The sequence below is a fragment of the Pelodiscus sinensis genome, chromosome 3, assembly GCF_052426305.1.
Source record: "Pelodiscus sinensis isolate ZL-2025 chromosome 3, ASM5242630v1, whole genome shotgun sequence".
Classification (NCBI taxonomy): Eukaryota; Metazoa; Chordata; order Testudines; family Trionychidae; genus Pelodiscus; species Pelodiscus sinensis.
This window is the reverse complement of record NC_143054.1, coordinates 94,618,861-94,645,094: the sequence shown is the minus strand read 5'-3', so window position 1 is coordinate 94,645,094 and position 26,234 is coordinate 94,618,861. Positions and strand designations below refer to the sequence as shown.

General features: G+C 45.2%; 1 protein-coding gene across 5 annotated transcripts in view; it reads left to right on the top strand.

The window, feature by feature from the left end:
- Window positions 1-26,234, top strand: part of SAMD3 (sterile alpha motif domain containing 3) — a 122,640-nt gene that overhangs the window by 38,591 nt on the left and 57,815 nt on the right. The window contains exons 1-4 of one of the 5 annotated variants that reach the window (XM_075924149.2): window positions 648-1,679; window positions 7,989-8,130; window positions 21,660-21,766; window positions 22,531-22,720. In XM_075924149.2, the coding sequence (XP_075780264.2) occupies window positions 21,688-21,766; window positions 22,531-22,720 (269 nt within the window). In that variant the 5' untranslated portion in view covers window positions 648-1,679; window positions 7,989-8,130; window positions 21,660-21,687. Of the gene's footprint in view, window positions 1-647; window positions 1,680-1,713; window positions 2,036-7,988; window positions 8,131-21,659; window positions 21,767-22,530; window positions 22,721-26,234 lie in introns of those variants that run through there. The other 4 variants (XM_075924147.2, XM_006118590.5, XM_006118591.5 and 1 more) reach the window with 4 other exon arrangements.

Below are 26,234 nucleotides of genomic sequence, written 5' to 3'. Positions count from 1 at the left end.
AGCCACATCTGTACACAGTATTCAAGATGTGGGTGTACCATGGTTTTATATAGAGGCAATAAAATATTCTCTGTCTTGTTCTCTATGCCTTTTTTAATGATGCCTAACACTGTTGGGATGAACTTAAAAACAACAAATGGTCTGGTAGCACTTTATAGACTAACAAAACATGTAGATGGTATCATGAGCTTTTGTGGGCACAGCCCACTTCTGAAGAAGTGGATGGTATGATATGGCGTTGCCACTCTTACTTCTGTGCTGCTGCTGGCAGGATGCTACCTTCAGAGCTGAGCACTGATCAACAGGTAGTACTCTCTGGCCACCCATCTCTGAAGTAAAGGCAATATCACAACCTCCCTAATCTTGTGGACCTCCCTCCCCATGATTCCCTTTTGGATGAGAACCTGAAATTTGAGAAATGCTGGTCTCCCTCATGAAGTCCATGGATAGGTCAAAGTCCATAGTATAGGTCAAAAACACACAAAAGAGCAGATTTCATGGAAGGAGACCTGATTTCATAGTCAGTGACATGTTTTTCATGGCTGTGTATTTGACAGGGCCCTAGCAAATGACCATGTCTTGCTCTTTATGCTCATGTCATGTCCATGTGTATGTGCATAGCTCAGAGAAGGCTGTTCAGTGCCAGCCAGTGTCAGTTTTCCATACATTAATCATAACATGAGGCCAAAGAATTAAATAGAGGATTCATGTTTGTTTATTTTGGTAGAAATTAGTTTGTGATAATGGCTCAAATGGTAATTGTGAAAAATTAAGACTTTTTGAGGCTGGAGCACAAAATCACCTGACATTCAACCTATTCTCCCCCATAAATACTGTTGCTCGGTTTTTGAAATGGACTTAAAACAGCAAAACCAATATGAAACATTTCCAAAAAAATTCTTCTGGGTGTAACATGTTATGCTAACTCCCAGTTTGTGCTGAGTTTACATCTGAATTACAAACCTACAGTGAGACAGTCACTTCACGTACAGATGTTGAACACTGAGCAATTTTAAGTGTCACTTAAAATACCCCATGTTCCTTCGAACGGCATCTTGTTCCTCCCTCAATTTAAATTCAAAACCAGCTCCCAGAAGTCTAAACTCAGACTCAAGATTCCTTTACAGACAAAAAACCTCCAAGGATTAAGTGCGGAACGCCAGCCCCAGGAGGTTAGCTCTTCCTTGTTGGTCTTAGATAGAGCACACACGTTGCTCCTTAAACTGGAACCAGAAATGGGCCATCGGATTCTTTCTTTCACAGCAGCAGCAGCGGCCGCAGCTTGCCCGAGGCCGGAAAGCCCCACTCAGAAGGTGTTACCCCAGCCCAAAATGCACCAAGGCGGAGCCAGCGGCAGCAGCCGGGGGGAGGGGTGCGTCTGCAGCTTCTGGCCCGGGTTGTTGGTTTCTCCTCGTGCTGCGGATTGAAGCCAGCAAACGAGCCAGTTTTGCTTTGGAAAAAGCTCCCCCGGCAGCCGCTTTCTCTGTCCCCTCCCGCTGGCCTTTGCACCCGGGGCGCTACCCTGCACCGCCCCCGTCTCCCCCAGCTCCACCGCCGGAGCCCTGCTCCCACCGCGGCTGAGCGCCAGCCCCCGCACCGGAAGGGGAAGCGCCGCCGCGGAGGAAAGGCAGCTTTGCATGAAGTTTGCTCGGGACAGAGGCTGCGGCCGAGCGGGGCAGGTAACGGGGGGACGGTGCGAGCGGCGCCCGGGCTGGGCTGGGCCGCGCCGCAGCTCGGGTCCCGCGGAGCCGCCAGGGAGCGGGCGGAGCCGCTGGGGTGAGGGAGGCGCTTGCGACCTGAAGGCTTCGCTGCCACCATCCCCGACAGTCGCGGCGGGCGCCCGCCAGCCCTGGCCACGTCCCGCGGTGCCCGCGCTTCACGTGCGCTGGCTCCGCCTCGCCGGGGCTGTGCCCACTGCCCGGGGGCGGGAGCCAGGCCAGCCGCCGGGGGCGCGGCGTGTCCGCACGTGGGGAGTGAGGCCGGCGCGAGCGGAGCAGGGGGACGGGATGCCCTGCTCTTCAGGGCTTTGTCTCAGGTAGGCCCTAGTACCGCCTTCCCCCTTCGCCGGCCGGTGCCCCTGGGTCCGAAGCCAGCTCCTGGGGCCCTTCTGCGCCCGAACAGTGCACAGGATTGTAGGAGTCTGCAGTTAGTTTTTGGTCAAAATAACACTCCAGAGTCACGCCACTTTCAGTTATTTTGGTAAATTGGTTTCAAAATACCCGCCAGTAGGTACGTCTGTAACTGTAATAGGGACGCCCAGAGCAATTCCCCCAGGGATAGAGAGCTAAAGAACCCCCTATGACAGCCCAGCTCCTGCTTTGTTCTTACCTTCCTAGATCCCAGCCAGGGGGGCAAATATTCACAACCCTTCCACCCCTCTGCAGAGCCCACTTGTGCCCCCCCATCCAATGCACCCAAACTACTCTCCTTCTCAGAGCTCATCTGCAGACTCCCCCATCCAATACCACACCACTCCCCTCCCTCCCAGAGTTCACCTGTGGGATTCCCCCATGCCCGCCCATCCATCCATCCTTCCTCCTCCCCCCTGCTGCTTCATAACCCCGGGCAGAGGGAGAAACAGCCTAATGCCCAGTCACAGCCTTGCATGGAGTTTCAGCCACACCACCCTATAGTTCCCTCAAAGCATGCTAGGAACAGCTGCAGCCCAGCACCCTCTAGTTCAGTAAGGGGCAACCTAGGCTAGTGAGTGGGCTGCATGAGTGACCCTCCTTCATCTTCTTGTTTCCCCAGAATAGAGTAGTTTTGCTAACTGCACTTGCCTGCCTAGAATTTGTGGATGTGCAGATTGAACCATAGCAGTGCTTTGACTGGATGCAGAGGGAGCACATGGCTGTAGTAATGTGTGTAATCAGCATGCACTTCACTTCATGTGCTCTTGCTTTATGTGTATGTTAAGGATATTAAGGACTAGTCAACTATCTGATAAGGAATAGTCGATTTCCTCCCCCCTCCCCCGCATTGGCTGCCTCTATCAGATAGAAGCAGTAAAGGAAGGGGGAAGTAGGGGTACTTAAAAGAAGCATTTCAGAGGGGCAGTGCCTAACAGATGAGCCAGGGATCAGCTGTGTGGCATTGCCCCTTTGAAATGCAGAAGCTGCGTTCAAAGGGGCAGCGCTATGGAGCCCGTGGTCAGCTGTGGACTCCCCAGGTGAGCCCAGGTTCCCCGCAGCATTTCTCCAGAACCCAGAGTCAGCTGGGGAGTTGAACCAGGTTCCGCTGAAATGTGGTATGGAGCCTGGGCTCAGCTATGGTGCGCTGCCCCTTTGAAATGCTGAAGGCACTACTCCATGAGGATGCTGTGGCTTTGAAATTCACAAGAGCCCTCTGGGGTCTCTTGTACATTTCAAAGCAGGCATGCTTGAGTGCAGCCCACAGTGGGCCTCTTGTACTTTTCTAAGCTGGCACGCCATCTGCAGCCCAGAGTCAGCGGGACTTCCCACTGGCCCCGGGCTGCAGGTGTAGTTCTGCATTCCTCCTTTGAAATGTACGAGAGCCCCAGCGGTCATGCTTACAGGCAGTCCCCGGGTTACGTACAAGATAAGGACTGTAGGTTTGTTCTTAAGTTGAATCTGTATGTAAGTCGGAACTGGCGTCAGCCGCTGCTGAAACTGATCAGTTTCAACCGCGGCTGAATCTGGATGCCAGTTCTGACTTACATACAGATTCAACTTAAGAAACCCAGGCGTCCCCAAGTCAGCTGCTGCTGAAACTGATCAGCGGCTGATTCCAGGAAGCCTGGGGCAGAGCAACTCTGCCTCGGGCTTCCTGTAGTCAGCTGCTGGTCAGTTTCAGCAGCGGCTGACTTGGGGACGCCTGGGGCAGAGCAGCTGGGGTGCTGCTGGGTTGCTCCAGTAGCGCGGCTCCTCGGCGCTACTGGAGCAACCCAGCAGCACCCCAGCTGCTCTGCCCCAGGCGTCCCCAAGTCAGCCGCTGCTGAAACTGACCAGCAGCAGCTGAATCAGGATGCCTGGGGCAGAGCAGCTGGGGTGCTGCCGGGTTGGTCCGGAGCGGCGCTGCGGGACCAACCCGGCAGCCCCCAGCTGCTCTACCCCAGGGGTAGGCAAGAAAAGCCTGGTCTGCTGGGGGGGGGGGGCACTAGCTGTACCTCCCCCCCCCCAGCAGACCAGGGAGACGGGGGTGGCGGGACCGCCCAAGTCCTCCACGGCTTTGCTCCGTCTCCCTGGTCTGCTGACCTGGGAGACGCGGAGCAAAGCCGCAGAGCACGCAGGCAGCGGGACAGTCCAGGCGTGCCGCGGCTGTCCCACTGCTGGCGTGCTCCGAGGCTTTGCTCCCCATCTCCCTGGTCTGCTGGTCAGACCAAGGAGATGGGGAGCAAAGCCTTGGAGCACGCCCGCAGCGGGACAGCCCAAGCGCACCTGGGCTGTCCCGCTGCGGGCGTGCTCCAAGGCTTTGCTCCTGTCCTCCTAGTCTGCTGGGGGGACAAAGCCGCTGGACCCCCCCAGCAGACCAGGGACACCAGAGCAAAGCCGCCCAAAGACCTGGAGAAGCTTTTCTCGCCCTGGAGGACACGGGTGGCGACCCGCTGCCCGTGAGCTCTGGGGCGAGAAAAGCCCCGTTCATAAGTGCGGATCCGACATAAGTCGGATCCGCGTAAGTCGGGGACTGCCTGTATTGAGTAGTTGATGGAAATTCCATTGATTACTCAACTAGTCAATTAACTGCAATTTAACACCCTTAGGGTGTGTCTAGACTAAAGGGTATTTTCGAATGTGGCGGGTTTTTTTGACCACAGAAAACCTCATTTTACGAGGAATAACACCTTTTTTTGAAAGTGCTCTTTCAAAAAAAAAGGCGCTATATAATGCAAACTGCTTTTTCGAAAGACAGCATCCAGACTGCCTGGGTGCTCTCTTTTGAAAAAGCGGCTCACTTTTTCAAAAGTACTGGCTGTAGTTTAGATGCTCTCTTTCGAAAGAGACTTTTTCAAAAGAGGCTTGTAGTCTAGAGGTACCCTTAGTGTATGTTGCTTTTGTTCTTCTGGTAGGAAAAAATCTACACAGATGAAAAGCAGCAGAATGTGGCAACTCGGTGCATAGGCAATGGTAAACAAAATGTCTCATGAGCGACAAATGGAACCCTAGTGGGCTGCAGGTTCCCCCACCACTACTCTAGCTCCCTTTCCCTGCCCCCAGCTGTGTCTTAGATGTGCAAGATGGGCTCTGCTAAATCTAATGGTTGGAGAAGTGGCTAGCAGCACTGCTGCCCATTTTCTGTGCACTAATTTCTGCAAAACTGCATTGTGCGGCGACACAGAATTCCCCAGGGAGTAGAAGATGCTTGTACTGAGTGTGAAAAGTGCTTGGAGAGCCTTGGCTATTGGCCAAGTGCAAAGTGGTTGATGGTACCTTTCCCCTCTGAATTGCTTTTGGGATCACCTGGTGCATTTTGTGCAATTGGCTCTTTGGAAGAGACTTTTGCATATCCCACCTCTAGTCTTGATCATAAGTGTTACTTATAAACATACCTTATCTTTGCAAAAATGGTGTAATATCTTAATATTTTTCTAAAAGCATGTTGCTTTGATGGGAGGCTTTCTAAATGGCACATGTTAAAAATGAGGCTGGTTGTACAGTGAATAAGATAAGATTGTAAGCTCCTCTCCTTCATGAAGTTGAAAGTAAGAATTATCCCTGCACCACGGTTTCCAAACCAGTGACATCTAATTGCACTTTCCTTGAAGAGCTGTTTGAAGCAAAACTAATGTAGCAGAGCCAGAGAACAAATTTCTTTGCAGAATAGTAGGCCGTGCAAACCCCCTGTCTATTTCTTTAAAGGCAGATTCTAATATATAAAGGGTAAACTGCACTTATTGGGCTAAACTGCTCAATGGGAACTTTATCTGTCTGTCTGTCTGTCTATCTAATCATAGAGTGTGTCTGTCTGAGAGCCTATTTATTGAAGAACTCCTCCAGAACGGTAAGAGCTAGGGCAGGGGTGGGCAGTAATTTGTAAGGGGGGGCCACTCCAAGATTTTGGTAAGTGATCAAGGGCTGCATTCTATGGATGGGGTGCGGGAACTGGCACTGTGGGTGTAGAAGGGAGCTTTGGGTTAGAGAAGTGGTCTCCAACCTTTTTAAACCCAAGATCACTTTTTCGATTTAAGTGCAATGTAAGACCTACCTCAAACCCAAAAACCCTTGCCACTCTTCCTTCCTGCCCCTTCTTTGAGGCCCTGCCCTTGCTTCGCCCCTTCTTTGAGGCCCTGCCCCTGCTTCACCCCTTCTCTGAGGCCTCACCCTGCTCACTCCATCCCCCTTCTCCCCCATCCTCACTCACTTTCACCAAGCTGGGGTAGGGGTTGGGGTACAGGCTCTGGTCTTGAACCAAAGATTTCTGGGAAGGAGTTTGGGTGCAGGGGGACTCACGTCAGGGGCAGCAGGTTGGGTGTAGGAGGTTAGGGTGGTGACAGTTAAAAACCAAAAACAACACACTTTGCAAGCAGTAAAAGTAGTAACAACCCCCCATGTATGTGTATGTTGGGTCAGGAGATGAAAGGGAAGGACAGTGAGTGTTTGTGAGAATGATAGACACGCATACAGTGTGTGAGTGACAGATTTGCATGGCCAAGCTTCATCCATCCCCTTCTCTGTGCAGGATAGGGTACAGAAGTGGGGGGCGAGGGACACCCTGACATTAGAGTCCTCCCCTCTTCTTCCTCCCACACTTTGCAGAGCAAGCAGGAGGCTCCCAGGGGGCAGCTCCAAAGCAGAGGGCAGGAGCAGCATGACAGCGGGTAGAGGGGCAACGGAAGAGCCAGCATTTGATAGCTTCCTGGCCAAACCAGTAGGATCCCCTGTTAGAGGCTCCAAGATCTACTGGTAGATCCCAATCTACTGGTTGGTGACCACTGGGATAGAGGACTGAGGTAAATGAGGGGGTGTGGAGTCTGCGAGGGAGTTTGGGTGAAGGAGGGAGTGATGACTTGGGACAAGGGAATGGAGTGCAGGAGAGGATTCTGGTCTGGGCGAGGGATATAAGAGGGGATGCAGGGTCTGGGAGGGAGTTGTGATCTGGGAGAAGGGGGAAAGGGTGCAGAGGGCTTGGGTGGTGATCTGGAGCAGAGGAATGGAGTGCAGGAGGGGATAAGGGTGCAGGATGGGGTATGAGGGAGTCGTGACCTGGGGGAAATAAGGAGAAGGGATACAGAGGGTTTGGGTGGAGCAGGAAGTTGGGGGGAGAGAGAGGTGGGAGTGCAAGAGGAGCAGGTGTGCCATTAGCTGGAAACTGGCCAATGGGAGCTGAGGGATTTTGCTAAGGGGTGTGGACAGCACCTGAAACTTCCCCATCCCTCCCCAGTGTCCAGAGTAATTAGCAGCCAGCAGTGTGAGCTGCTGTGTAGTAAGTGTTCCAGCAAGGTGGCCATGGGCTGGATTCAGTGGCTTGGTGGACCAAATCCAGCCTGCTAGCCTCCTCTTTCCCACCCCTGAGCTAGGGACACTAACTTGGGTATGCCGTTTCCTCTGTTTCTAACTTAAAGTGAGGTCAGGGTTTGGCTGTGCCAAGACAACTGGAAGGCCTGGGAAAAGGACATTCAAAAGGAGGGGCTGCTGTTTGTAGGGATGCGACATGGGAATGTCCACTGGGGACACCAAGCCCGCAAAGGAGAGCTATCCTGTAGAGCAGGACTACTCAACTTTGGAAGCCCTGGGGGCCACAGTGATACAGCCATGTCAAATGCCACAACGTAAGTGTGATTGCATATACATGCAAATATATATGCAAATAGCTTCTTTCGCACTGATGCCATGAATACAAAGATTAAGGCCAGACTACACAACACACTGGCCCTATTTAAGTCAGTTCTGCTGATATTAATAAAATGCAATATTTACCCAATTTTCACCCATGTGACAGCACTTTTAATGAGCAATGACAGTCCAGCAATGACGCATATCAACAGAAGACCATTGTATTGACTACTTTTTTTATTTGGCTTCCACTCGCAGGCCACATGTTGAGCCCTGTGTAAACCCAAACTGCACTGCGGGCCAGAAACAGACGGCTGTGGGCTGCATGCAGCCCGCAGGCCGCATGTTGAGTAGCCCTGATGTAGAGTGTCCACTGGGACCAAGGGAGTGGCCAGCACCAGTAAGTAGCCTTCCCTGCCCCAAACCCTTTTCCCCCTTCGCAGTCCTTGGCCAGAGCACTGGTGGTGGTAGTGGTGTTTGTTGCGAGACTCACAGGTCCAATAATGAATACCCAAGGGGGGAAGGACAGAACCAGCTGGACAGTTTTATCAAATAAAAAATATTTATTTATGACAGTGGTGAATTTATAGTATTTATTCTAAGATTTTAATAGACTGTGTTAATAATGAATTTACAGTATTTATTATATTTATTCTATGGTTTCTAGTAAAATGTGTCAGAGATATAGGGATGGGAAGGGCAAGGGGAATAGTCTCTAATCTTAAAAATATCCAGCTACAGTAATAAAATAACAGTGATAACTACAAACTCTTATGTACTACCCACAAACAACTACAACACTAAGCTTATACAACAAGAAAAAATCAAATCATACATACCAACTTACACAGCACACGGAACATTTCACAGATATTGGTTCGGTTGCGAAGGCCTTGGTTACGCCCGAGAATCGGGGGAGGTGGCTGGTCGGTTGATCAGGCCGGCAGCGCTTTGAAGTATACGAGAAGGCACACGCACGGTGGTACGTGTGTTGCAAAGACCTCCTAGAGCAAACTGTGCCATGGGTATTTATCCCCAAATCTGCACATTGCTTTCCCGCGCTTGCATATTACCATATATGGCCCAATGGTCACCAAGTGGGGGGTCTGTGTCCCAGGGGTTGGGCCGAAACTGTGCAGGTTTCATGAGACCAGGTAAGCCCCGCAGTTCTCACGCCAAGGTGACGGGTGGTAGAGTCAGAGGCTATTTTCCCCTTTTCACACCTTTCCTTTTTCTAAAGGCAATGGTATGCAGGAAGGGTGCGGCCGGTTTCTCTCAAGGAGTACTGCAGAACAAGAGCCGCCTGGCCAAACTTTTTTACTGGGGGGGGGCAGTTTATTTTCTCTAACAGTGTTGTGGAGTGGTGGTGAGAAAATAGGCCCTATGTGGGCTGGGGGAGAGAGAACAGGCCCTGTATTGGCTGGGGAGATGGTTGGTGTTAGAGAAAAGAAACTGCCCCCTGTTACCCACCAGCTCTGTGATTATTGGGGAACCAGAACATGGTCACCTGTCAGCCTTGTGCTCTTGGGGAGTCAGGGAGTGACACTCATGGAAAACCATTCCCCTCCCTCAGGCCTCTGCTAGAATCAAAGACAAAGCAATGAAAAGGCCGGGGAAGACACACCTAAACTGCTTCAGACAAGGGTGATACAATTAAGGAAACACCCCAGCCTCATTTGCATTAAAGATGGAACAGAGGGACATCTCATTAGCATACAGAATGGAGAGCAGCTCTTCCAAGGCAGGAACCGCACTGAACTATGGGACACCGAAAGCAGAGAAGCACTGCCTGATGGGAAATCCCTGCTCCAGATGCTAATGAACCTAGGCCTGCTCACACCCAAATTAGTCATTATCAGACCAATTCTAGTAACGATCCTATTGACATCCAAAATACTGAAACTGCCAAGTTGCATTGTGAGCTCGTTCAAGGAACATCACCCATCACCAGGTGTGATCAGTCTCTATTGTCTCTCCTCTTTCTCTTTGAACTATCCCTATAAAACTCCTATCCTTGCCCCAAGAAAACTGTTCTGATACCTGGACTTAAACTGCATCAGTTCCATTGAGACTTCTTCATCTCCTGTCTGATCGTGCTGGGGGCTCTGTCCTGCTTTTCTCCTGCCCTCTGGACCCCCGGCTACCATCATCATCTGGGAACCCTGATCAGTGCAAGCTCCGTGGAGTGGTGAGGTCTCTCTCTCTCTCTCTCTTTCTCTCTCTCTCAACTATCTCTCTAAGCATAGCCTCCTGACCCTGCCCTGTGTAAACTGTTATATGGTTACCTAACATTTGTAATCAGCTTCAGTTTAGATTTAATATTGTAATTGTTAGATTTAATATTGTAACTGTTTGATATCTATTCACTACTCAGAAATAAATCACTTTCATTGTTAAGCTGGTTGCTTCTCTCTCTTTCTTTCTCTTTTGCTCACTCTTCCTTAAGGGGTGTTGTTTTGGCTTCCCCATTCGCTCTGCAACAACGCTTCTTGTACCCAAGCAAAAGATCCCTGTAGTGCCCAAAATCCTGTGGGGTTTGCTCATCGTGTGGTTTACCTGTGAATGACTGTGGTGTGAAAGTGGGGATAGGGGGTGCTGAACCTGGGGGCTTATGAGGATAGCAGCTTAAAGTGCTGTTTAATCCAGCCCACGGAGTCCAAAGGCACATGAGGGTGCAGTGTGGCATTGCTGTGAAACCCAGCCAGCTGAGTCTAGGGACATATGAGGGGGTCAGCTTGTGAGTGCTGAGTACCCAGTCCTCTCAGACGTGCTCTGTTAGTGGGTGTGAGTGTCTGTGTGTGTTGCTAAGGTGGGAAGAACCCCATCCTGAGGAACCTAGTTCCTGCAGGAGAGCTCCAGTGGGAGGGGGAATTGGTAGCAGGGAGAATTCAGCTCCATATGAGAGCCCAAGTAAGCACCAACAGCACACTGATAGAACTGTTAACCTCCCCCCAGTCCCATAAGGGTAACCCTGATAAATGAGCATACCCCAGAGTATTGGGCAAATCTGGTAACACCCCCCCCCCCCCCCAGTAAAAAAGTTTGGCCAGGCCGCTCTTGTTCTGTCCTTCCCCCCTTGGGTATTCATTATTGGACCTGTGATTCTCGCGACAGTTGGGGGAGAACAGGACCTGAGTGGCTTTGGTGTACTGGGTGGGAAGGAGAATAGCTCTGGGTGGGTCGGAGGGCTGAGAGAGAAAAGATGCCCCTGACTCTCAGCCTCCTGCAACCCCTGCCACCATTCCCAAGGCCCTGTCCTGAAGAACCCAGTCAATGCTGGGTAAGCCTGCTAGTAATTAACAATACCTAGCTCTGTATATCACATTCTTTCAGTAGTGTGAATAAAATATTTTCTGCCACAATGTTCCCTTTAAAAGTGCTTGTCTAAATAAAGGATGTATTTTTACATCAAGGTGTTTATATTGAAATAGCTGATTCCTGTAAGTTTAGGGAATAAGGTTTACTGAAATAAGAATCTTTATATCAGTATAACTGCATCAGTGCTATGGGCTTGTACTTCTTTATAGCATTTCTGAATGGGCTATATGTATAGCAGTACAAAATTTTGGGTAGACCAACCCAAATTGAAGAAATAATGTGGAACTGCTTCGAGAAAGGAAAATGATGTCTCTGGCGAACACAGGTTAAGGGGTAAATGGCCTTGCGTACATCTAAATGGTTGGCTGCTAGATTATTTTATTTCTTCAATGTCAAGAAATCTGAAACCCATATCCGATTCCTTAATACATAGGTCATGGCAGTATAAATGAAAAGTCTGAGCCAGGTACTGCCCTAGTTTCAGCTGCTCCCACTGGCATCAATAAAAAAACTTGATTTCCTTGTGCATTGCACCTGATAATGTCAACTTACACCAATAAAAGTGAGTGCAAAGTGATGGTAAAAACAGTACGAAATCAGAATGGCTGCTCTTTACACCCACTTTGTAAATTATGACATGAGGTGCAAAGCAGAGATCCAAGCTTTTGTGTAAAGTCAGTGACTAAGGTTATGTCTCCACTTAAAACGCTGTACAGTAGGATAGTTGCACTGTTGTAGTTGCATCACTATAATGCTTCAGCATAGATAAAGATGGACAATAATTTTTGAGGGAGGGACACTCCCAGATTTTGGTAAATGGTCAAAGGCCACACTTTTCTATGGAGGGAGTGTGGGGTCTGAGATGAAGGTTGGGTGCAGAAGGTAGCTTGTGGTAGGGGATGGGTGCAGGAGATGGTGTGGGGTATTAGAGGGAGTTTGGGTGAAGGAGGGGGTTGTGATCTTGGTTAGGGGCTTGGGGTGCAGGGTTGGGAAGGGGATTATGGGTTCAGGAGAGGATTCTGGCCTGAATGAGGGGTGTAGGAGGAGGTGCAGTCTGGGAGGGTATTATGATGTTGTGACCTGGAGAAGTGGGGGAGGAGATGTGCTGAGGGTTTAGGTGGTGACCTGGGGCAGAAAGTTGGGAGGGGAGAAGGTAAGAGGAGCCAGAGACAGGTACTGGCCAGGAGGCACTTGTCTGGGTGACTACTGGCCAGCGGTCCTGCAGGACTCCAAGACAGGCTGCTCAAAATGACTGGCTACTCCCTGTGGCTCTCTGCTCCAGGGGGCGGGGGATGCTTTTCATGCTCCCCCTCCTCATCCAGGAAAATCTCTGAGCGCCCATTGGCCATTTTCTGGCCAATAGGAGCTGGGTTTTGTGAGGGGCAGGGATTACATGCAAAGCTTCCCTCTCCCCTCCCCCCCATCCCAGGGTCTGAAGCAGAGAGTAACAGGGAGCAGCTGGCTGCTTAAAGCGGCGTGGGGCTGCTCTGAAGTGGCTGGCTGCCTTGTGCCTGAGGGTCCCTGTAGAGTGGCCTGCGGGCCAGATCTGGAGGCTTGGCTGGCTGGATCAGGTCTGCTGGCCATATTTTGCCCACCCCTGGTATATTCACTCTCTACAGCCAGAGGAGGAATTCTCTCATCACTGTAGTTAATTCAGCTCCTTGAGAGGCAGTACCTAGGACAATGGAAGAATTCTTCTGTCAATCTAGCACTATCTACCATGGGGACTAGTTTGCCATAGTTATATCTTTCAGGGGTTTGTATTTTTCACATCCCTGAGAGACATAGCTATGCCGTTGTAAGTTGCAGTGTGGCTGGCCCTAAGTATAATGAGGTAGTTTTATTTAGAAATTCTTCAGAAAACAGACATATGGTAGCAGAGCCCAGAACAGTAATTTATTTATTTTCAAATACATAACAATGTACTTGCAGGAAGGGATTTGACAGTATTTATACCCATTCCACTTTACAGTGTGACACTCTGAAGGGAAAAAAGCAGCTTACAACATAGTCCAAATTAGTTGTCATATATGTAATATTTCCTGATTGAACAGAATGCTTTATAGGTGCAAATAGAAGATGAGCATGCTGACCTGTCAGACTGGTTGTGGTGTTATGTTTGTTTTGTTTTACCAATGACTGCAATGGTTTCATTTTAATTTCTCTTTGATTTCTTCCCTTTCACTCTTAACTCTTCTCTCTCCTACTCACTATATGGTGTCCGATGTTGGGAGAGATTTCAGAAGGCTAGTCTTATTGCTTGGTACTCTCTGCACTAGAGATGTGAACATGTACCTGTTTACTGTACACAGTTAATCAGTGAGCCCGGTTAACCCTCATGGACACACACATGCACCCCCTTCTCCCATCCCCCTGGGAAGGCAGGAGCCAGTGTGTATGGGGAGCCAGCTCTTAAGCCGTGTTGGCTCCTGTGGAGCCACCTACCCCCCATGCTGCTTTCTTTGATTGAGGCAACAGCATGGCAGTGGCAGGCGGGAGCCGGAATGCACAGGGAACTGGTGTTTAAACTGGTTTCCTCCTGCTCTTCTCCCTCCCCTCCCCATGCTGTTGCCTCTATCAGAGGCAGCAGCCTGGGGTGGAGGGGGCCTTGTGTGTAACCATTTACATGTGTACACTGTCACACTGACTGACAAATTTCACCAGCAGTAGCGCTGGTGCTATGTTGGCAGCATACTCTATCCCTATCTACTGGTGCTCATGTGGGGGTGGATAGATTATGCTAGTGGGAGAGCCTTCTATTATCCTCATAGGTTGACCACATGTGAAACCTTACAGTGGCACAGCTGCAGCAGTACAGCTGTGCCACTGCAAAGCTATTATTGCAGACGTAATATTACGTACATCAGGGCAGGGAACTGGACTCGGTGACCTCTTGAGGTCCCTTCCAGTTCTACTGTTCTGTGATTCTATGATAATGGTCTTCTGTTGATTTGCGTTTTAGTAGTTAAATTCCTGGACTGTCATTGCTCATTAAATATGCTGTCATATGGGTGGAAATCAGGTAAATATTGCATTTTATTAATATCAACAGAACTAACTTAAATGGGGTCTGCGTGTAGTGTAGTCTTGCCTTAATCTTTATATTCATACCATCAGTGTGAAATAAGCTATTTGCATATATTTACATATGTATTTGCATATATATGCAACCACAGTTAAGTTGCTGTCCTCGGCATATGTTGTGGGTATCATTGTGCCTTCCCGGGCTTCCAAAGTTGAGTAGCCCTGATCTAGATGGTGCTTAGTCCTGCTGTGAGGCCAGGGGATTGGACTTGATGATCTCTGGAGGTTCATTCCAGTTCTATGATTCCTAACTCTGTGGTAAAATAAATGTTATAATATAATGTCCTTTTAAACATCGCGTTTTTGGTTAGTGAATCAAGAAGAGGCACAACAGAAGCAGCCATTATTGTTATTCATGACTCTTGTGTTTCTCAAATTACAAAAACTGAATGACATTGTGATATATATATATGTATCTATATATATATAGATATCTATATCTATATATATATATCACAATCACAATGTATAGTAGCCCAGTGTCTGTGCCTGTGTAACGCTGATGTACACGCCCACGCCCCCTGTCCGTGTATGTCAGCATCCCGCCCCCTTTCCCCTCCCCCTATAGCGGTTCGACCAGCCCCACGGTCCTCCGGACACCCCCCTGCCAGCGCTGCTTCCCTTCCTCTGGCCCCCCCATCCTTCCCTGCAGCCCCACAGCCCCCAATCTCCCCCCAGCTCTGCTTTCCACCCCCCCTTACGGCCAGCCCTGCCCCCTTCCCCTCCCTGCGTGGTGCGCTGCGGCGCTCCCAGATGAACAGTGCTCCGGCCGGGCCCACCTGAGCAGCACTCCCGCCGGCCCCAGCTGGGGAGCAAGCGGCGGCAAGTGGCCCTTTGGGGAGAGAGAGACAGAGCGAGAGAGCTCAGGAGAGAAGACCTGAAAATCCCGTTTTATGACAGGCTAATTGGCTATTTGTGATATATTTTGTCATGTTGCTGAACTATTTCAGTGGTTGGACTTTTTAACTTGTCTGATTTAAATTCAGAGTTCCTTCTAATCTTTATTTGGATTATTGGAGAACATTGTTAATGGGCGGTTGAAGGCTTTGGATATGTGTGTATGCATTAGTTAAAGGGTAGATCTAGGCTCCATGCATGGGCATGCATGTCTAGTACCACACTTGAAGTAAATTAGGTGTGACAACAGAATAAGTTATATGACGCTATATTTCAAAATGTATAGAACATTCAGTGTGGATAGGCCACTTGATTGCAGTTTTTTCCCAAACCTGTAAAAGCCTTTTTTTTAATCAGTCACTTTTCATGAGTTTATATGGTATTCATATTCTAAAAAAAAAAAAAGGCTTCTGCTTCAAGCAGGGAATCAGAATTCCAATGACATTCTCATTCACAAGTTTCTGTGAACTTTTAATGGAATGCTCTGTCAGCATGTGACTGAAGAATGTCACAAAGAAGTTGTTGGGGCTTTGTTTTTATAGTGGTTTCTCTTTGTCAACAAAAGTTTCTGTCAATGCTTCTAAAGGATTGGTCCACACACTGAAGTGTTCCTCCTGGTGAAAATATGCAAGTGTATTTAAGATGGCATTGTTTCTATTTGCATTCCATAAGAAGGCTTTAGAGTAGACTGAAACATGGGAATGTCCAGTTAAGGGATACTTTTGATCATGATTTCCTTTCAGTCATCACATTTTCCAATTTCAGTGACAGATTTCACCTTCCTGTAAATGTTCAGTGTACATACAAAAGCACATCACATTTCTCACCATTGTACTACAATGCCAAATCTTAATTCTGACTGCACTGACATCAATATACATGCCAGTTAAGCATCAGTGTACCAATACACTGTCTAATTCTGTTTTGTTTTGTAAAATGGGGATAACTTTAATTGTAAACCGCTTTGAGGTCTGTGGATGAAGTATATGACAGCCGATTTTTTTTATTATTGGATAGGTTGGAAGTAAGCTATGAGATGCCAAAATATTATGCAGATTCTTTTTAAAAAAGCAATGCAGAAGCTGTGTGAATTTTAACTTCTTAAAAATATTTACAGTTTTTAGGGGAATGTTTCAGTCACCAACTGGTATTTAGACTGCTGCTTAAAATCTGTTCTATGGCTGGCCGAGCGAGCTATTATTAGTTTCATGAATCTGCCCTCTTTTCTTAAAACAGAATGATGTACCATTACTGAAAGTCTTGAGCATTAGATACATCTTAACATTAGATATGCCCTGCAGTTTAGGAGACCACAAAGGGGGATAATAAAGAGCCTTATAACTGGGCTTGGAAGGATTAGATTTTTCTGTTGGTAAATATTGATAAATGCCTATTTTACCATACACACAAACTGACAAAAATATTTCCATTGGTGATAGAAACGTGCATATTGGCAAAGTAAGAAAAATATTACTTGAGAATCTTTTCGTCAAAATCCAGTCATTTAGATTTCAGTTAGACTAAAAAGGGACTAGTGAATAAACAGTAAAAACAAGTATCATTTAAGGATATTTTCTTTGTTTATTTTGTCATGTGATGTTGAGTAGCTGTGTTTTAATGCTTTATAAAGCTTTAACTTTTTGACTCTCCATGTCTACTATAATTAAATAATCTGAACAACTTCATAATTTCTTGGAATCATGAATATTTAGAAATGTAGAAATTAAAAGTCTTAAAGCCCATTAGTTTGTGAAACTGTGAAAATGTAAATAATAAAAATTGAAAAAATGCTTAATGATGAACATCAATATTATCAGTCTAACTTTATGAAAAAGTAAAAATAGAATTCTGCCAAGTATCTTACAGTAGGTCTACATTAAAGGTAGGTCTACACTGCATTCCTCTGTTGAGAGAGGAATGCAAATGCAGCTGAATGAAATTGCAAATGAAGTGCAGATTTGAATTTCCCATGCTTCATTTGCATAATGACGTCCAGGTGCTTTTTTGAAATACTCTATTCGAAAGAACAAACACAGTGTAGACGACTAAAAAAAGAGGTTTAAGGGTTATTTCAAAAGAAAGTTTTTTTTTTTTTTAAATAACCCCATCTAGACTGCATTTGTTCTTTCGAAATAGGGTATTTCGAAAAAGCGCCCGGATGCGTTTATGCAAATGAAGCGCAGGAAATTCAAATAATTGCTTCATTTGCAATTTCACTCAGCTGTATTTACATTCCACTCTCAAAAGAGGAATGCAGTGTAGACATACACGCAGAGTGTTTTGCTAGTATAACTAAATGACTGTATTATGTTGGCAAAGTGCTGTTATTGTGGAAGCAGGCATTCAATGGAGCTACACTTCTGCTGGTATAGCTTGTTCTAGTATAACTTCAACCATCCCTTGGGCAAAATGAGATATATTGGCAAAACTGTGTTTATACTTAGACTTTTTGCTAGCACAGCTATGTCAAATCACAAACCATGCCTCTTCATATCCCTGACCTACATAGGTATGTCAGCAGAAGTTTATAATGTAGATCTGACCTTAGCTCTATCATCTAGAATTTCCTCCAGACTCCTAGGAATTGACATATATTTATTTTTCATCCTGGACTCTCTTTTGTGACAATGCTGCCTTTCCCATCCTTTCCTTCTCGCTTAGGGATATAACATAAGTGGGTAGTTGACTACTCACTTTCTCCACCCCCTCCCCTTGCTGCCTCTGTATTAGAGGCAGCAAGGGGGGAGGGAGCACAAGCTGGTGCTGGGGGGAGCCAGTTTAAAAGCTGGTTCCCCAAGCACCGTCTCTGCGGTGCTGCCTGCCTCCCCCCCTGAGCTAGAGGCAACAAGGGGAGGTGGGGAGAAAGCTAGTAGTGAAGTAGTATGATAGAGGAAGCAGCGCAGGTGGGGGGCAGGGGAAGCTGCCGCAAAGTAGCCCCTTTCTGCAGCAGCCTGGGCTGGCCGAGGGTGGAGGCCACTCTAGCAGCAGCCCCTGTTCACGACCATGAATAGAGGTTGCTCTGGCATCATTCTCTGTCCACGGGGGGTCCCAGCTCCCCACTGGCACCCCCTATGGACAGGGGCTGCTGGATCTGGTACAATCTGGGACTGAGCAATCCTGGCTCAGTCCTAGGTCCAGGAGCTACCTCTGCTGTGGCTCTGCAGTTTAAATGTCGTAAGAGCCTTCACGCCTGGCTCTCACTACATTTAAACTGTGGAGTCGCGGTGGGGGTAGCTCCTGGACCCGGTGTGCACAGGGACTGAGGAAGCCTTCTCTTATCTACTAATTATGTAGTCGATAAAAATTGAATTGACTACACGATTAGTGAATTATCTGCCTCTTAACATACTTATTCTCCGTTTCTCACCAACAGTGTCAAAATCTGGTTTTAGATTTACATTACTTTAAAAACCTTTCATGGGTTGTACCCATTTGCAAGTTTGTGTCTCCTTTTTTTCAAAGAATCAGAAACTATTGGATCTCTCTAATCAAGAAATAACACTTGGTTAGTTGGCAAAACAGGTTCCCCCATAGTTTAGGTTACAATAAAAGATTCATTATAATGGTCTGTGGTTTTTTGAATCCTCTTTACTTTCATAAATATCCTCAAAATTAAATCAGACTGAAACTGCACTGATATGTTCATATGCCATAATAATTCATATTTAGAAGAGTTGAATCAGAAAAGGTGTTCTTTGGATAAATATGAGGCACTCATTTCCAGGGACCTTTTTAAAAATCTAATTTATTTGCTTTACAAGAATAAACTCCTGACCTTTTCATCTCTAAAGAAATTATTCCAAAAGCACTATCATGAGTAGTCCTGTGACTATCAGTGGGATTCTGTTGATGGCCAGGAGGTGACTTGGACTAATAGGAATTCTCCCCAGTAGCAAGTGTTTGAAAAAAATGGGTGTTATCACTGTATTGCAGTAATCATAAACAGGCAGGATCTCTTGAAAGCTGAAGATCAATGCTGAGTTCAGTCTGTACTTCGTGATCTATAAATATTGCTCCTGCTGACTTTACATTGTTTTTAAAGCACTGATACTATATAAATATACTCTTTACTGCTGTTGTACAGTAACTAGCACAATTGGGCCCCATTTGTGATTGGTCCTTAGGCATTAATGTAAACATGATTAGCAAAAATGATAAAATGTTTTGAAAACCTGATGTATAAGGAAAGGTTAAAAAAGGGCATCACCTTTAGCGGCGAAGGAGTAGCCCGTGTCTGTGGTGGACCCTAGCGCACTGCAGGCAGGGTGATTACCCTCCCTACCTTTAATCGGTTAACCAGTTAAACACTACATTTAACCAGTTAATCAAGTACACAGGATTTTACTTCCTTAGTGAATACTAAAGCTGCAGAAATGAAGCAGCACTTGATGACTACCTGCACTGTTCATTCTCTCTGGTACACCTGGCATTGGCCACTGTTGGAAGACAGGAGACTGGGCTAAATGGACTTTGTCTGACCCAGTATGGACGTTCTTGTGTTCATTACCTTTATCGAATTATAGCATCTGTAAGATAAGCTGTTAAAGGCTTTGAAATGTATGTCTGTAATGAACATATATATTAAAGTCTAGTTTTCAAACATGACCCTTGTACACTGCCATTTTAAATAATGTGCACAAACTGCATTCCATGCATGTTAATGGCAATATTTGACACCTTGGCCTGCTTTGGTATGACTTCAAAAATTCTTATAGTTTGTACCATTGGCAGTTTTCCATTTTTATGTATTTTAATTTTAATTTTTATGTTGTTTGGTTCTTAAGGCAAGTATCTTCTGCATTCTGATTTATCTTTCAAGTTCTTTGAGGCTTTTTTTGTCCTACTCTTCACAAGGAAGCAAGAAGTGTGACAGGAAGGTGTGATTTTTAATTTACACCAGAGTTCTCAGCAAATAATGACTTTTCACACCCTGTTATTGCTGCTTAGCCTGGGGGAGGAGTTGTATGGCTACTGTTGTCATATCAAATTAAATCCACTCTTGTAATGCAGAAAGACATTCCTTTTTTAACCCTTTTCAGTTTCTGAAGTATATTGATCTGAGATGAATGAACTTTAACTGAATTACTGGTATTTAAAGAAACTTTTTTGAGGGTGGAGGGAAGAATTATTATTGAAGTATATAACATATACATGCCTGTTCTCAAGTTGGATATGTTTTTTGCCCTCCTACAGTGACAAATTGTGGCTCTGGTCATTGTAGGATATTGCATTGTAAGAAAATGTTGGGTCCCATATGCCTAATGTTCCCTAGAAGGAAAATGATTAGTTCACCAAAAACATTCTCTTGAGTCAACTAAGGCTTTTGCTTCTGCTACTTAGAAACTGATTCTCCAGCTCTTTGAGAATTCTGGGCGTGCTTGACTTCCCTGAAGCAGAGCCAGATTACATCAATTTAGTATTAAAAAATAAAAACCACTCATGGCAATGGTGCATCTCTAGAGTTTTAATAGTAAAATAGTCATAAAAAGTGGGAAGGCAATTTCTCTGCATACGTACATATCTCACCAACGCAGTTGTTTATTTTATTTATTTACTTACATAAAGTTACTGTACATCTCCGGCATCTTGAAACCAGTTTAAGAGCAGATCAATAGAAATAAATTTAAGAACCTTGTTTCAAGTTGTTATGGAAGGAGAGATTGTAATTTTAAGGCATTTAAGGAGATGACCTTTAATCTGCCCAGGGCTTTCTTATTTTTTAAAAGTGAAAATGCCTAGTGCAGCTGTGATGCTGTGGCGTAAGAAGTGACTTATATTGGTGTAGTTTGCCTTGGTTTCAAAGAAATAGATCAGAGCAGACGAGCTGTTTAAAAAAGGTATATGTGACACATGGAATATAAAAATACTTGGCCATACAGCAGGGAGGCTGTATAAGGACTAAATCCAGGATGGTGCTGAGTCCCCTTAGGCCCATCAGATAGGTCAGGACTGGAGATTAAGGAACAGGAATGGGCCTTCTGTTTGCTCTAAAATCATTATGTTATGTCTATGTGATATGCATTTCCCTAGAAATAGTTTGAACCTCTGAAAGACTGTGTGAATGAATAACAAAAATAGTCCGCCCTCCCCTGAATTTTCCAGAAGCTTTTATTGCCCTTAATTGTTTGTAATCAAGATTTAAAGTGTTCTCTTGACTAGCTGCTTGGTGGTGTAGAAAGGGTTAATGTGCTCGATTTACTATAAACATATATGTGGCAGACTCTTATCTGATGTTTTTTTCCCCTTCTGTAAAACGTCTGCCATTTCCTGATGAGCGTGGTGGTGAATTTCACACCTTTCTCTTCTCTGTGTGGAAACCTGGGTGTTAATGGATCAGGTAGCATTCTGTGTTGCAAAGAATGAGGGTTTTTTGTTAGAAGAACAGAAGGAAACCAGGGAGGAAAAGAAAGAGAGGAGAAAAAGAAAGAATAGGGAAAAGTGGCTGTTTGATTTAGCAGATAAATAGGTATTAATTTAGTTGGTAAATACCAGCTTTATATCTTATTACATGTTTTTACTCAGTATGTAAATGTAACACTGCCTCAGAAAGGTTGAGCATTCTGTAGTGTTGGGAAGCTGACTCTGGAGAGGAGCATAAAAATAAAGCAATTCTTTATTTTCATTCTACAGTGGAATTTTACTATTGTAGCACCTGAAGATGGAAAGTTGGTCTGTTGATCAAGTCTGCAACTGGTTGGTGCAGAGAAATTTAGGAGAATTAGTTCCTAAGTTTCGTGGTAAGTCTTTTTTTTGTTATATGCGTAATTCATACCTCTTGTATTGGGGAAAAAAAAGTATAGTCTGTTGTTTAATTGCCATCTTCTAACTTCTTCTTTATGGGTATGTTTGTATTAATTGCTATTGGATAACTTCAGGTTTTAACAGAATTTATTAGGGAGAGAACTGGCTCAAACCTAATAAATCAAAATGAGCCTGTACATTTATAAAAAGTCTGGAAGAACAATTAAGAGAGGGATTGAAAATATATAAACATGTACACCTAGAAACAATTGGATTTCACAGAATTTGCTTATGGCCACTTTATATTTAATACCTCTGTAGTGATGCAACTTTGATATGTAAAAGTTTGTTTTGTGTGGGAATATATATTTGCTGTAGAAAGGATCGAGAGAGTCTGGCATTCAGACATTCTGTGCAGTCTCTAAAATGTTTCCCCTCATTAACAAAGTAGCAGTATGTTGTAAATAAGATTGCCTTAAAGTATTACAATATCCAGTTTTTTGGTTGCTTTGTGTTCAAAGTACAGAATTTTATTGCCAGAAAACATTAAACCACTAAATTATAAAATAAGTGAAATTATGGCACAGCCTTTTGGAAGAGGTAGTAGCTAAAACAAATGAGCTTTGTGTAACAGTTAATGTAGAAGAACTAACCATGTTTGCATTTGAAAACTACATGCCTTCTAACATCAAGTGGTATTAGGTATTCAGAATCTTACTAAACAGCAATACATAAGGATGTTTTTCTCTTCAATTTTTAGAGGAAGAAGTTAGTGGAGCAGCTCTTTTGGCTCTTAATGATCGTATGGTACAGCAGCTAGTGAAGAAAATTGGACATCAGGCAGTATTAATGGATCTGATTAATAAATACCAGCAACAGAATAATGGACTAGAATCTTTCACTTGCAGTTGTGAAATAGTTCCTCCAAAGTCACCAGAAGCAAATAGTGGGTAAGACTGTCTATGCAAGAAACAAAATATTCTGTTTTAAGTACTGCTATAATCTTTCCTTAGGGTTTTCATGCTGGCAATCATTAGCTTCATAGCTAATATGTTATATAGTTAAGCTATAGAACTTCTGTATAATTTTAGCCCAAGCTGAAAAGTTTAATAGTTTGTGGGTTAAGACATGATATAAATGTTCCTGCACAAGTTGTTATAGGTGGGGCTGCTTGTCCTTACAATATTATATGTTCAGTCGTTTATAACTTTTCCAGACTTTAATCATTTTAGCTGATACCTTCTATGCTGGCATGTTTCAGAGGGGTAGCCGTGTTAGGCTGTTTTAGCAAAAACGAGGAGTCTTGTATCACCATAAGACTAACACATTTCTTTTGCCATAAGCTTTTATGGCTGGAACCGGTATGGTCTGCACTATATTGGCAGGAGATGCATAAGCCCACAAAAGTGTGTGTCTAAATAAATGTGTTAGTCTTTAAAGTACCATAAGACTCCTTATTGTTCTATAATGGGTGTCAGGCGTAATTTAACCCTTCCAATCTTCCAAACAATTCAGACCTTCCTTAGTGTGAAGCTATAGAAAAATGTTTTGCCATGTTAAAAACTTTTGGGGACTTGTTGCTATTAAAAATGTTAATGACCTTATCTTCTAAATGCTCTCCACTCATAGTTTGGAGAGGGGATTTGAAATTTGGCAGTGGGGCAGCATTTCTGTCAGGGATGGGCCTTTTACTATTCTGAGAAAATCCACCAAAATTTGGCCAGGTTATAAGCCTTTGAAAAATCTCAATTTACACATGCTCAATGGAGACATTTTAGGTGCTATCAGCCAAATTTCCCAAAGATTGTCTGTACTGGTCATGTTCCGGCCCAAGGTTCAGCTGGAATCTTGATGCAGTTGCAGCTTTGTGGTGCTGTGTGCTGGGCCAGCTGTGAGTACTTGAACAGAGACAAGGGGGGCCTCTCTATCCTGTGCTTTCAATTAACCTTCTTCTGGGAACATGGAAGAGGAAGCAGCTTGAATCCAATGCATGTGGGACAAGAACCTATGAAAGGGGGTAGGGTGGACTAGATTAGGACAAGGCGGTGCAGGGAGACTAGAACTCAGCGCTCGGCTTGGCAAGAGTCTTGAACTTGAGTCTGCTAGGGGGTTGAGAGGAAAAATAAAGCGGGGGCTCAGACTGGGAATTGGGGAGAGGGGCAGGTGCTGGAATTTCCTGGCCAAAGAGACTAGGATGAGATGTCTGAGGAATATAGAATGAGATTGACTAAGGCTTTGGGTACGTCTAGACTACAGGATTTTGTCGACAGAAGTTTTGTCAACAGATACTGTCGACAAAGAGTGTCTAGACTACATTCAGTTCTGTCGACAAAGCAAGCTGCTTTGTCGACAGAACCCTGTAGTCTAGACACAACCCTACATGCAATAACACCTTCTGTCGACAGAAGGCATTATGCCTCGTAAAATGAAGTTTACCAGCGTCGACAAAACTGCTGAGTTCTGTCGATGTTATGTCGACAGAACTCAGCGGTAGTGTAGACGCAGGTATAGTTTTGTTGACAAAAGTCCACTTTTGTTGACAAAACTCTGTAGTCTAGACACACCCTTTGTTTACACTGGCATTCTTGTTGTTAAAACTTTTGTTGGTCAGAGGCATGAAAAAGCACCAGTGTGGACTGCACTAGCTGCCATTGCTAATTAGAGGCGGTTATTGATGCCGGTGGGAGAAATCTCTTCTGCCAGCATAGAGCTACTACACGGGAGACCTTACAGTGGCGCAGCAGTAGTGATGCTACCGCCATAAGGTCTCTAGGGTAAACAAAGCTTAAATGAGGAAAATGGGATTTAGATGAGCAGCCAGGAGCAGGGAGGAGACAGGAATGGAACAGGGATGAATTAGAGGAGATAGAGCAGAACAAATCCACTTTTAGCAAGCGTGGAAAAGTCTGCCTACTAAAGAACACTCCCTTCCAGAATCTGGAATGGAACTGGAGAATTCCTGAATGTCTCTGTTCTGTTGGTGTCAACAAATATCTCTGAAAGTCCCGAGCAAAGTGTCCAATCCCCATCTATTGATGGTCCAGAAAGAGAATGGTACTTAATTTGGCCCCCTTGTGTGCTTACATTATGATTCTGTTTTTAATTACATGATGACATACATCCCTCTCTGACACATGCATGTGCTCATGCGACCCATGCCTCATTCATTGTACTGCATGGACCAGGTCTAAGGATGATTCAGAGTTATGTAGTGAAAATGTTGTTGTCTATACTAGAACCCCTGCCTCATTTATTGCAGAAGTTGGAAGATGTGTAGAGAATGAGGCAGAGAAAGGATGATCTTGTGGCTAAGGCAGTTGAGTGCTGCCCTGGAAAACTAGATTCTTTTCCTGCCTCTGAGCTCCTATATGATGTCCATGAAATCAAGCTTTTCTCAGGTGGTCACTAATTGTGCGGGCCTTGTTTTCTGGGTGTGTGTCTCGAGACCATAGGGGTCTTATTTATAGAAGTGCTAAGTACTCTCATCAATGAGAGCTGTGCTTTAGATACATTACATTCTATATAATGAAAAGTATTCTGAAAATCAGATCCTAGGTGTGTCAGATTGAGCAACCAGAACTAGTGGATGCTTTGACCCAAGTTTTTCTGTGCTTCAGTTCCCCAGAGGGTAATAAAATATGTATACACTTGAACTTCATTACGCTGGGTGTGTCTAATTGGGGAACATCCATGGTACGGAGGAGGAAAAGGTTCTGTGTGGGAATGGCAGTGCAGTGATCTTCTTCCCCTGCTGCTTTTCTGCGCTTCTCCCATAGCAGCAAGGGGCGATGCCTGGGAGTGGCAGGGGGTGTGGAACCACTTGTGTCCCCCTGGAAGCAGGGTGCCTGGTTAGCGTCCTACCCCCACATCCCTTCATGCCCAGACTCCACAGCACCCTCCCTGGCCTGGCAAAATCTTTAATCTGGTATTTCCTATTTCCCGGGGTTGCTGGATTAAAGAAGTTCAAGTGTAATCATTCTCCCTCATCTCACAGGTGTGTTTTGAAAATAAAATATTAATGTTTGTGAAGCACACATACCATAGTAATGAACACCAAAGGCCATGAAAAAACGAATACTGTCTTCATCACAGGATTTAAATAGTGTTCATTATATAAGGCCCAGAGCCTCACTTTGAGCAATGAGTCAGAAACAGAATATTGAATAGTTTGCTCAATAAGTGACCACCATCCTTCCTGTGCAAGAGTAAGTAAAGAGTCCTGTGGAAAAATTAGTATGTGATGATATTTCATAAATGTTCACACATAAGGGGGCTGAATAGAGATTCCATGGTCAATTTTTATTCTGGCATTTCCTACTTTTCAAATGCTTAACTTTGCAACTTTAATTTTTTTTTTTACTGAAGTTTATGGTGTGTAATAAATATGTATATTGCACAGTTTTTTTAGGAATCCTTTATTTGACCTAATTTCATGCTCTAGTAACCAGAATTTGTTCTATGCGT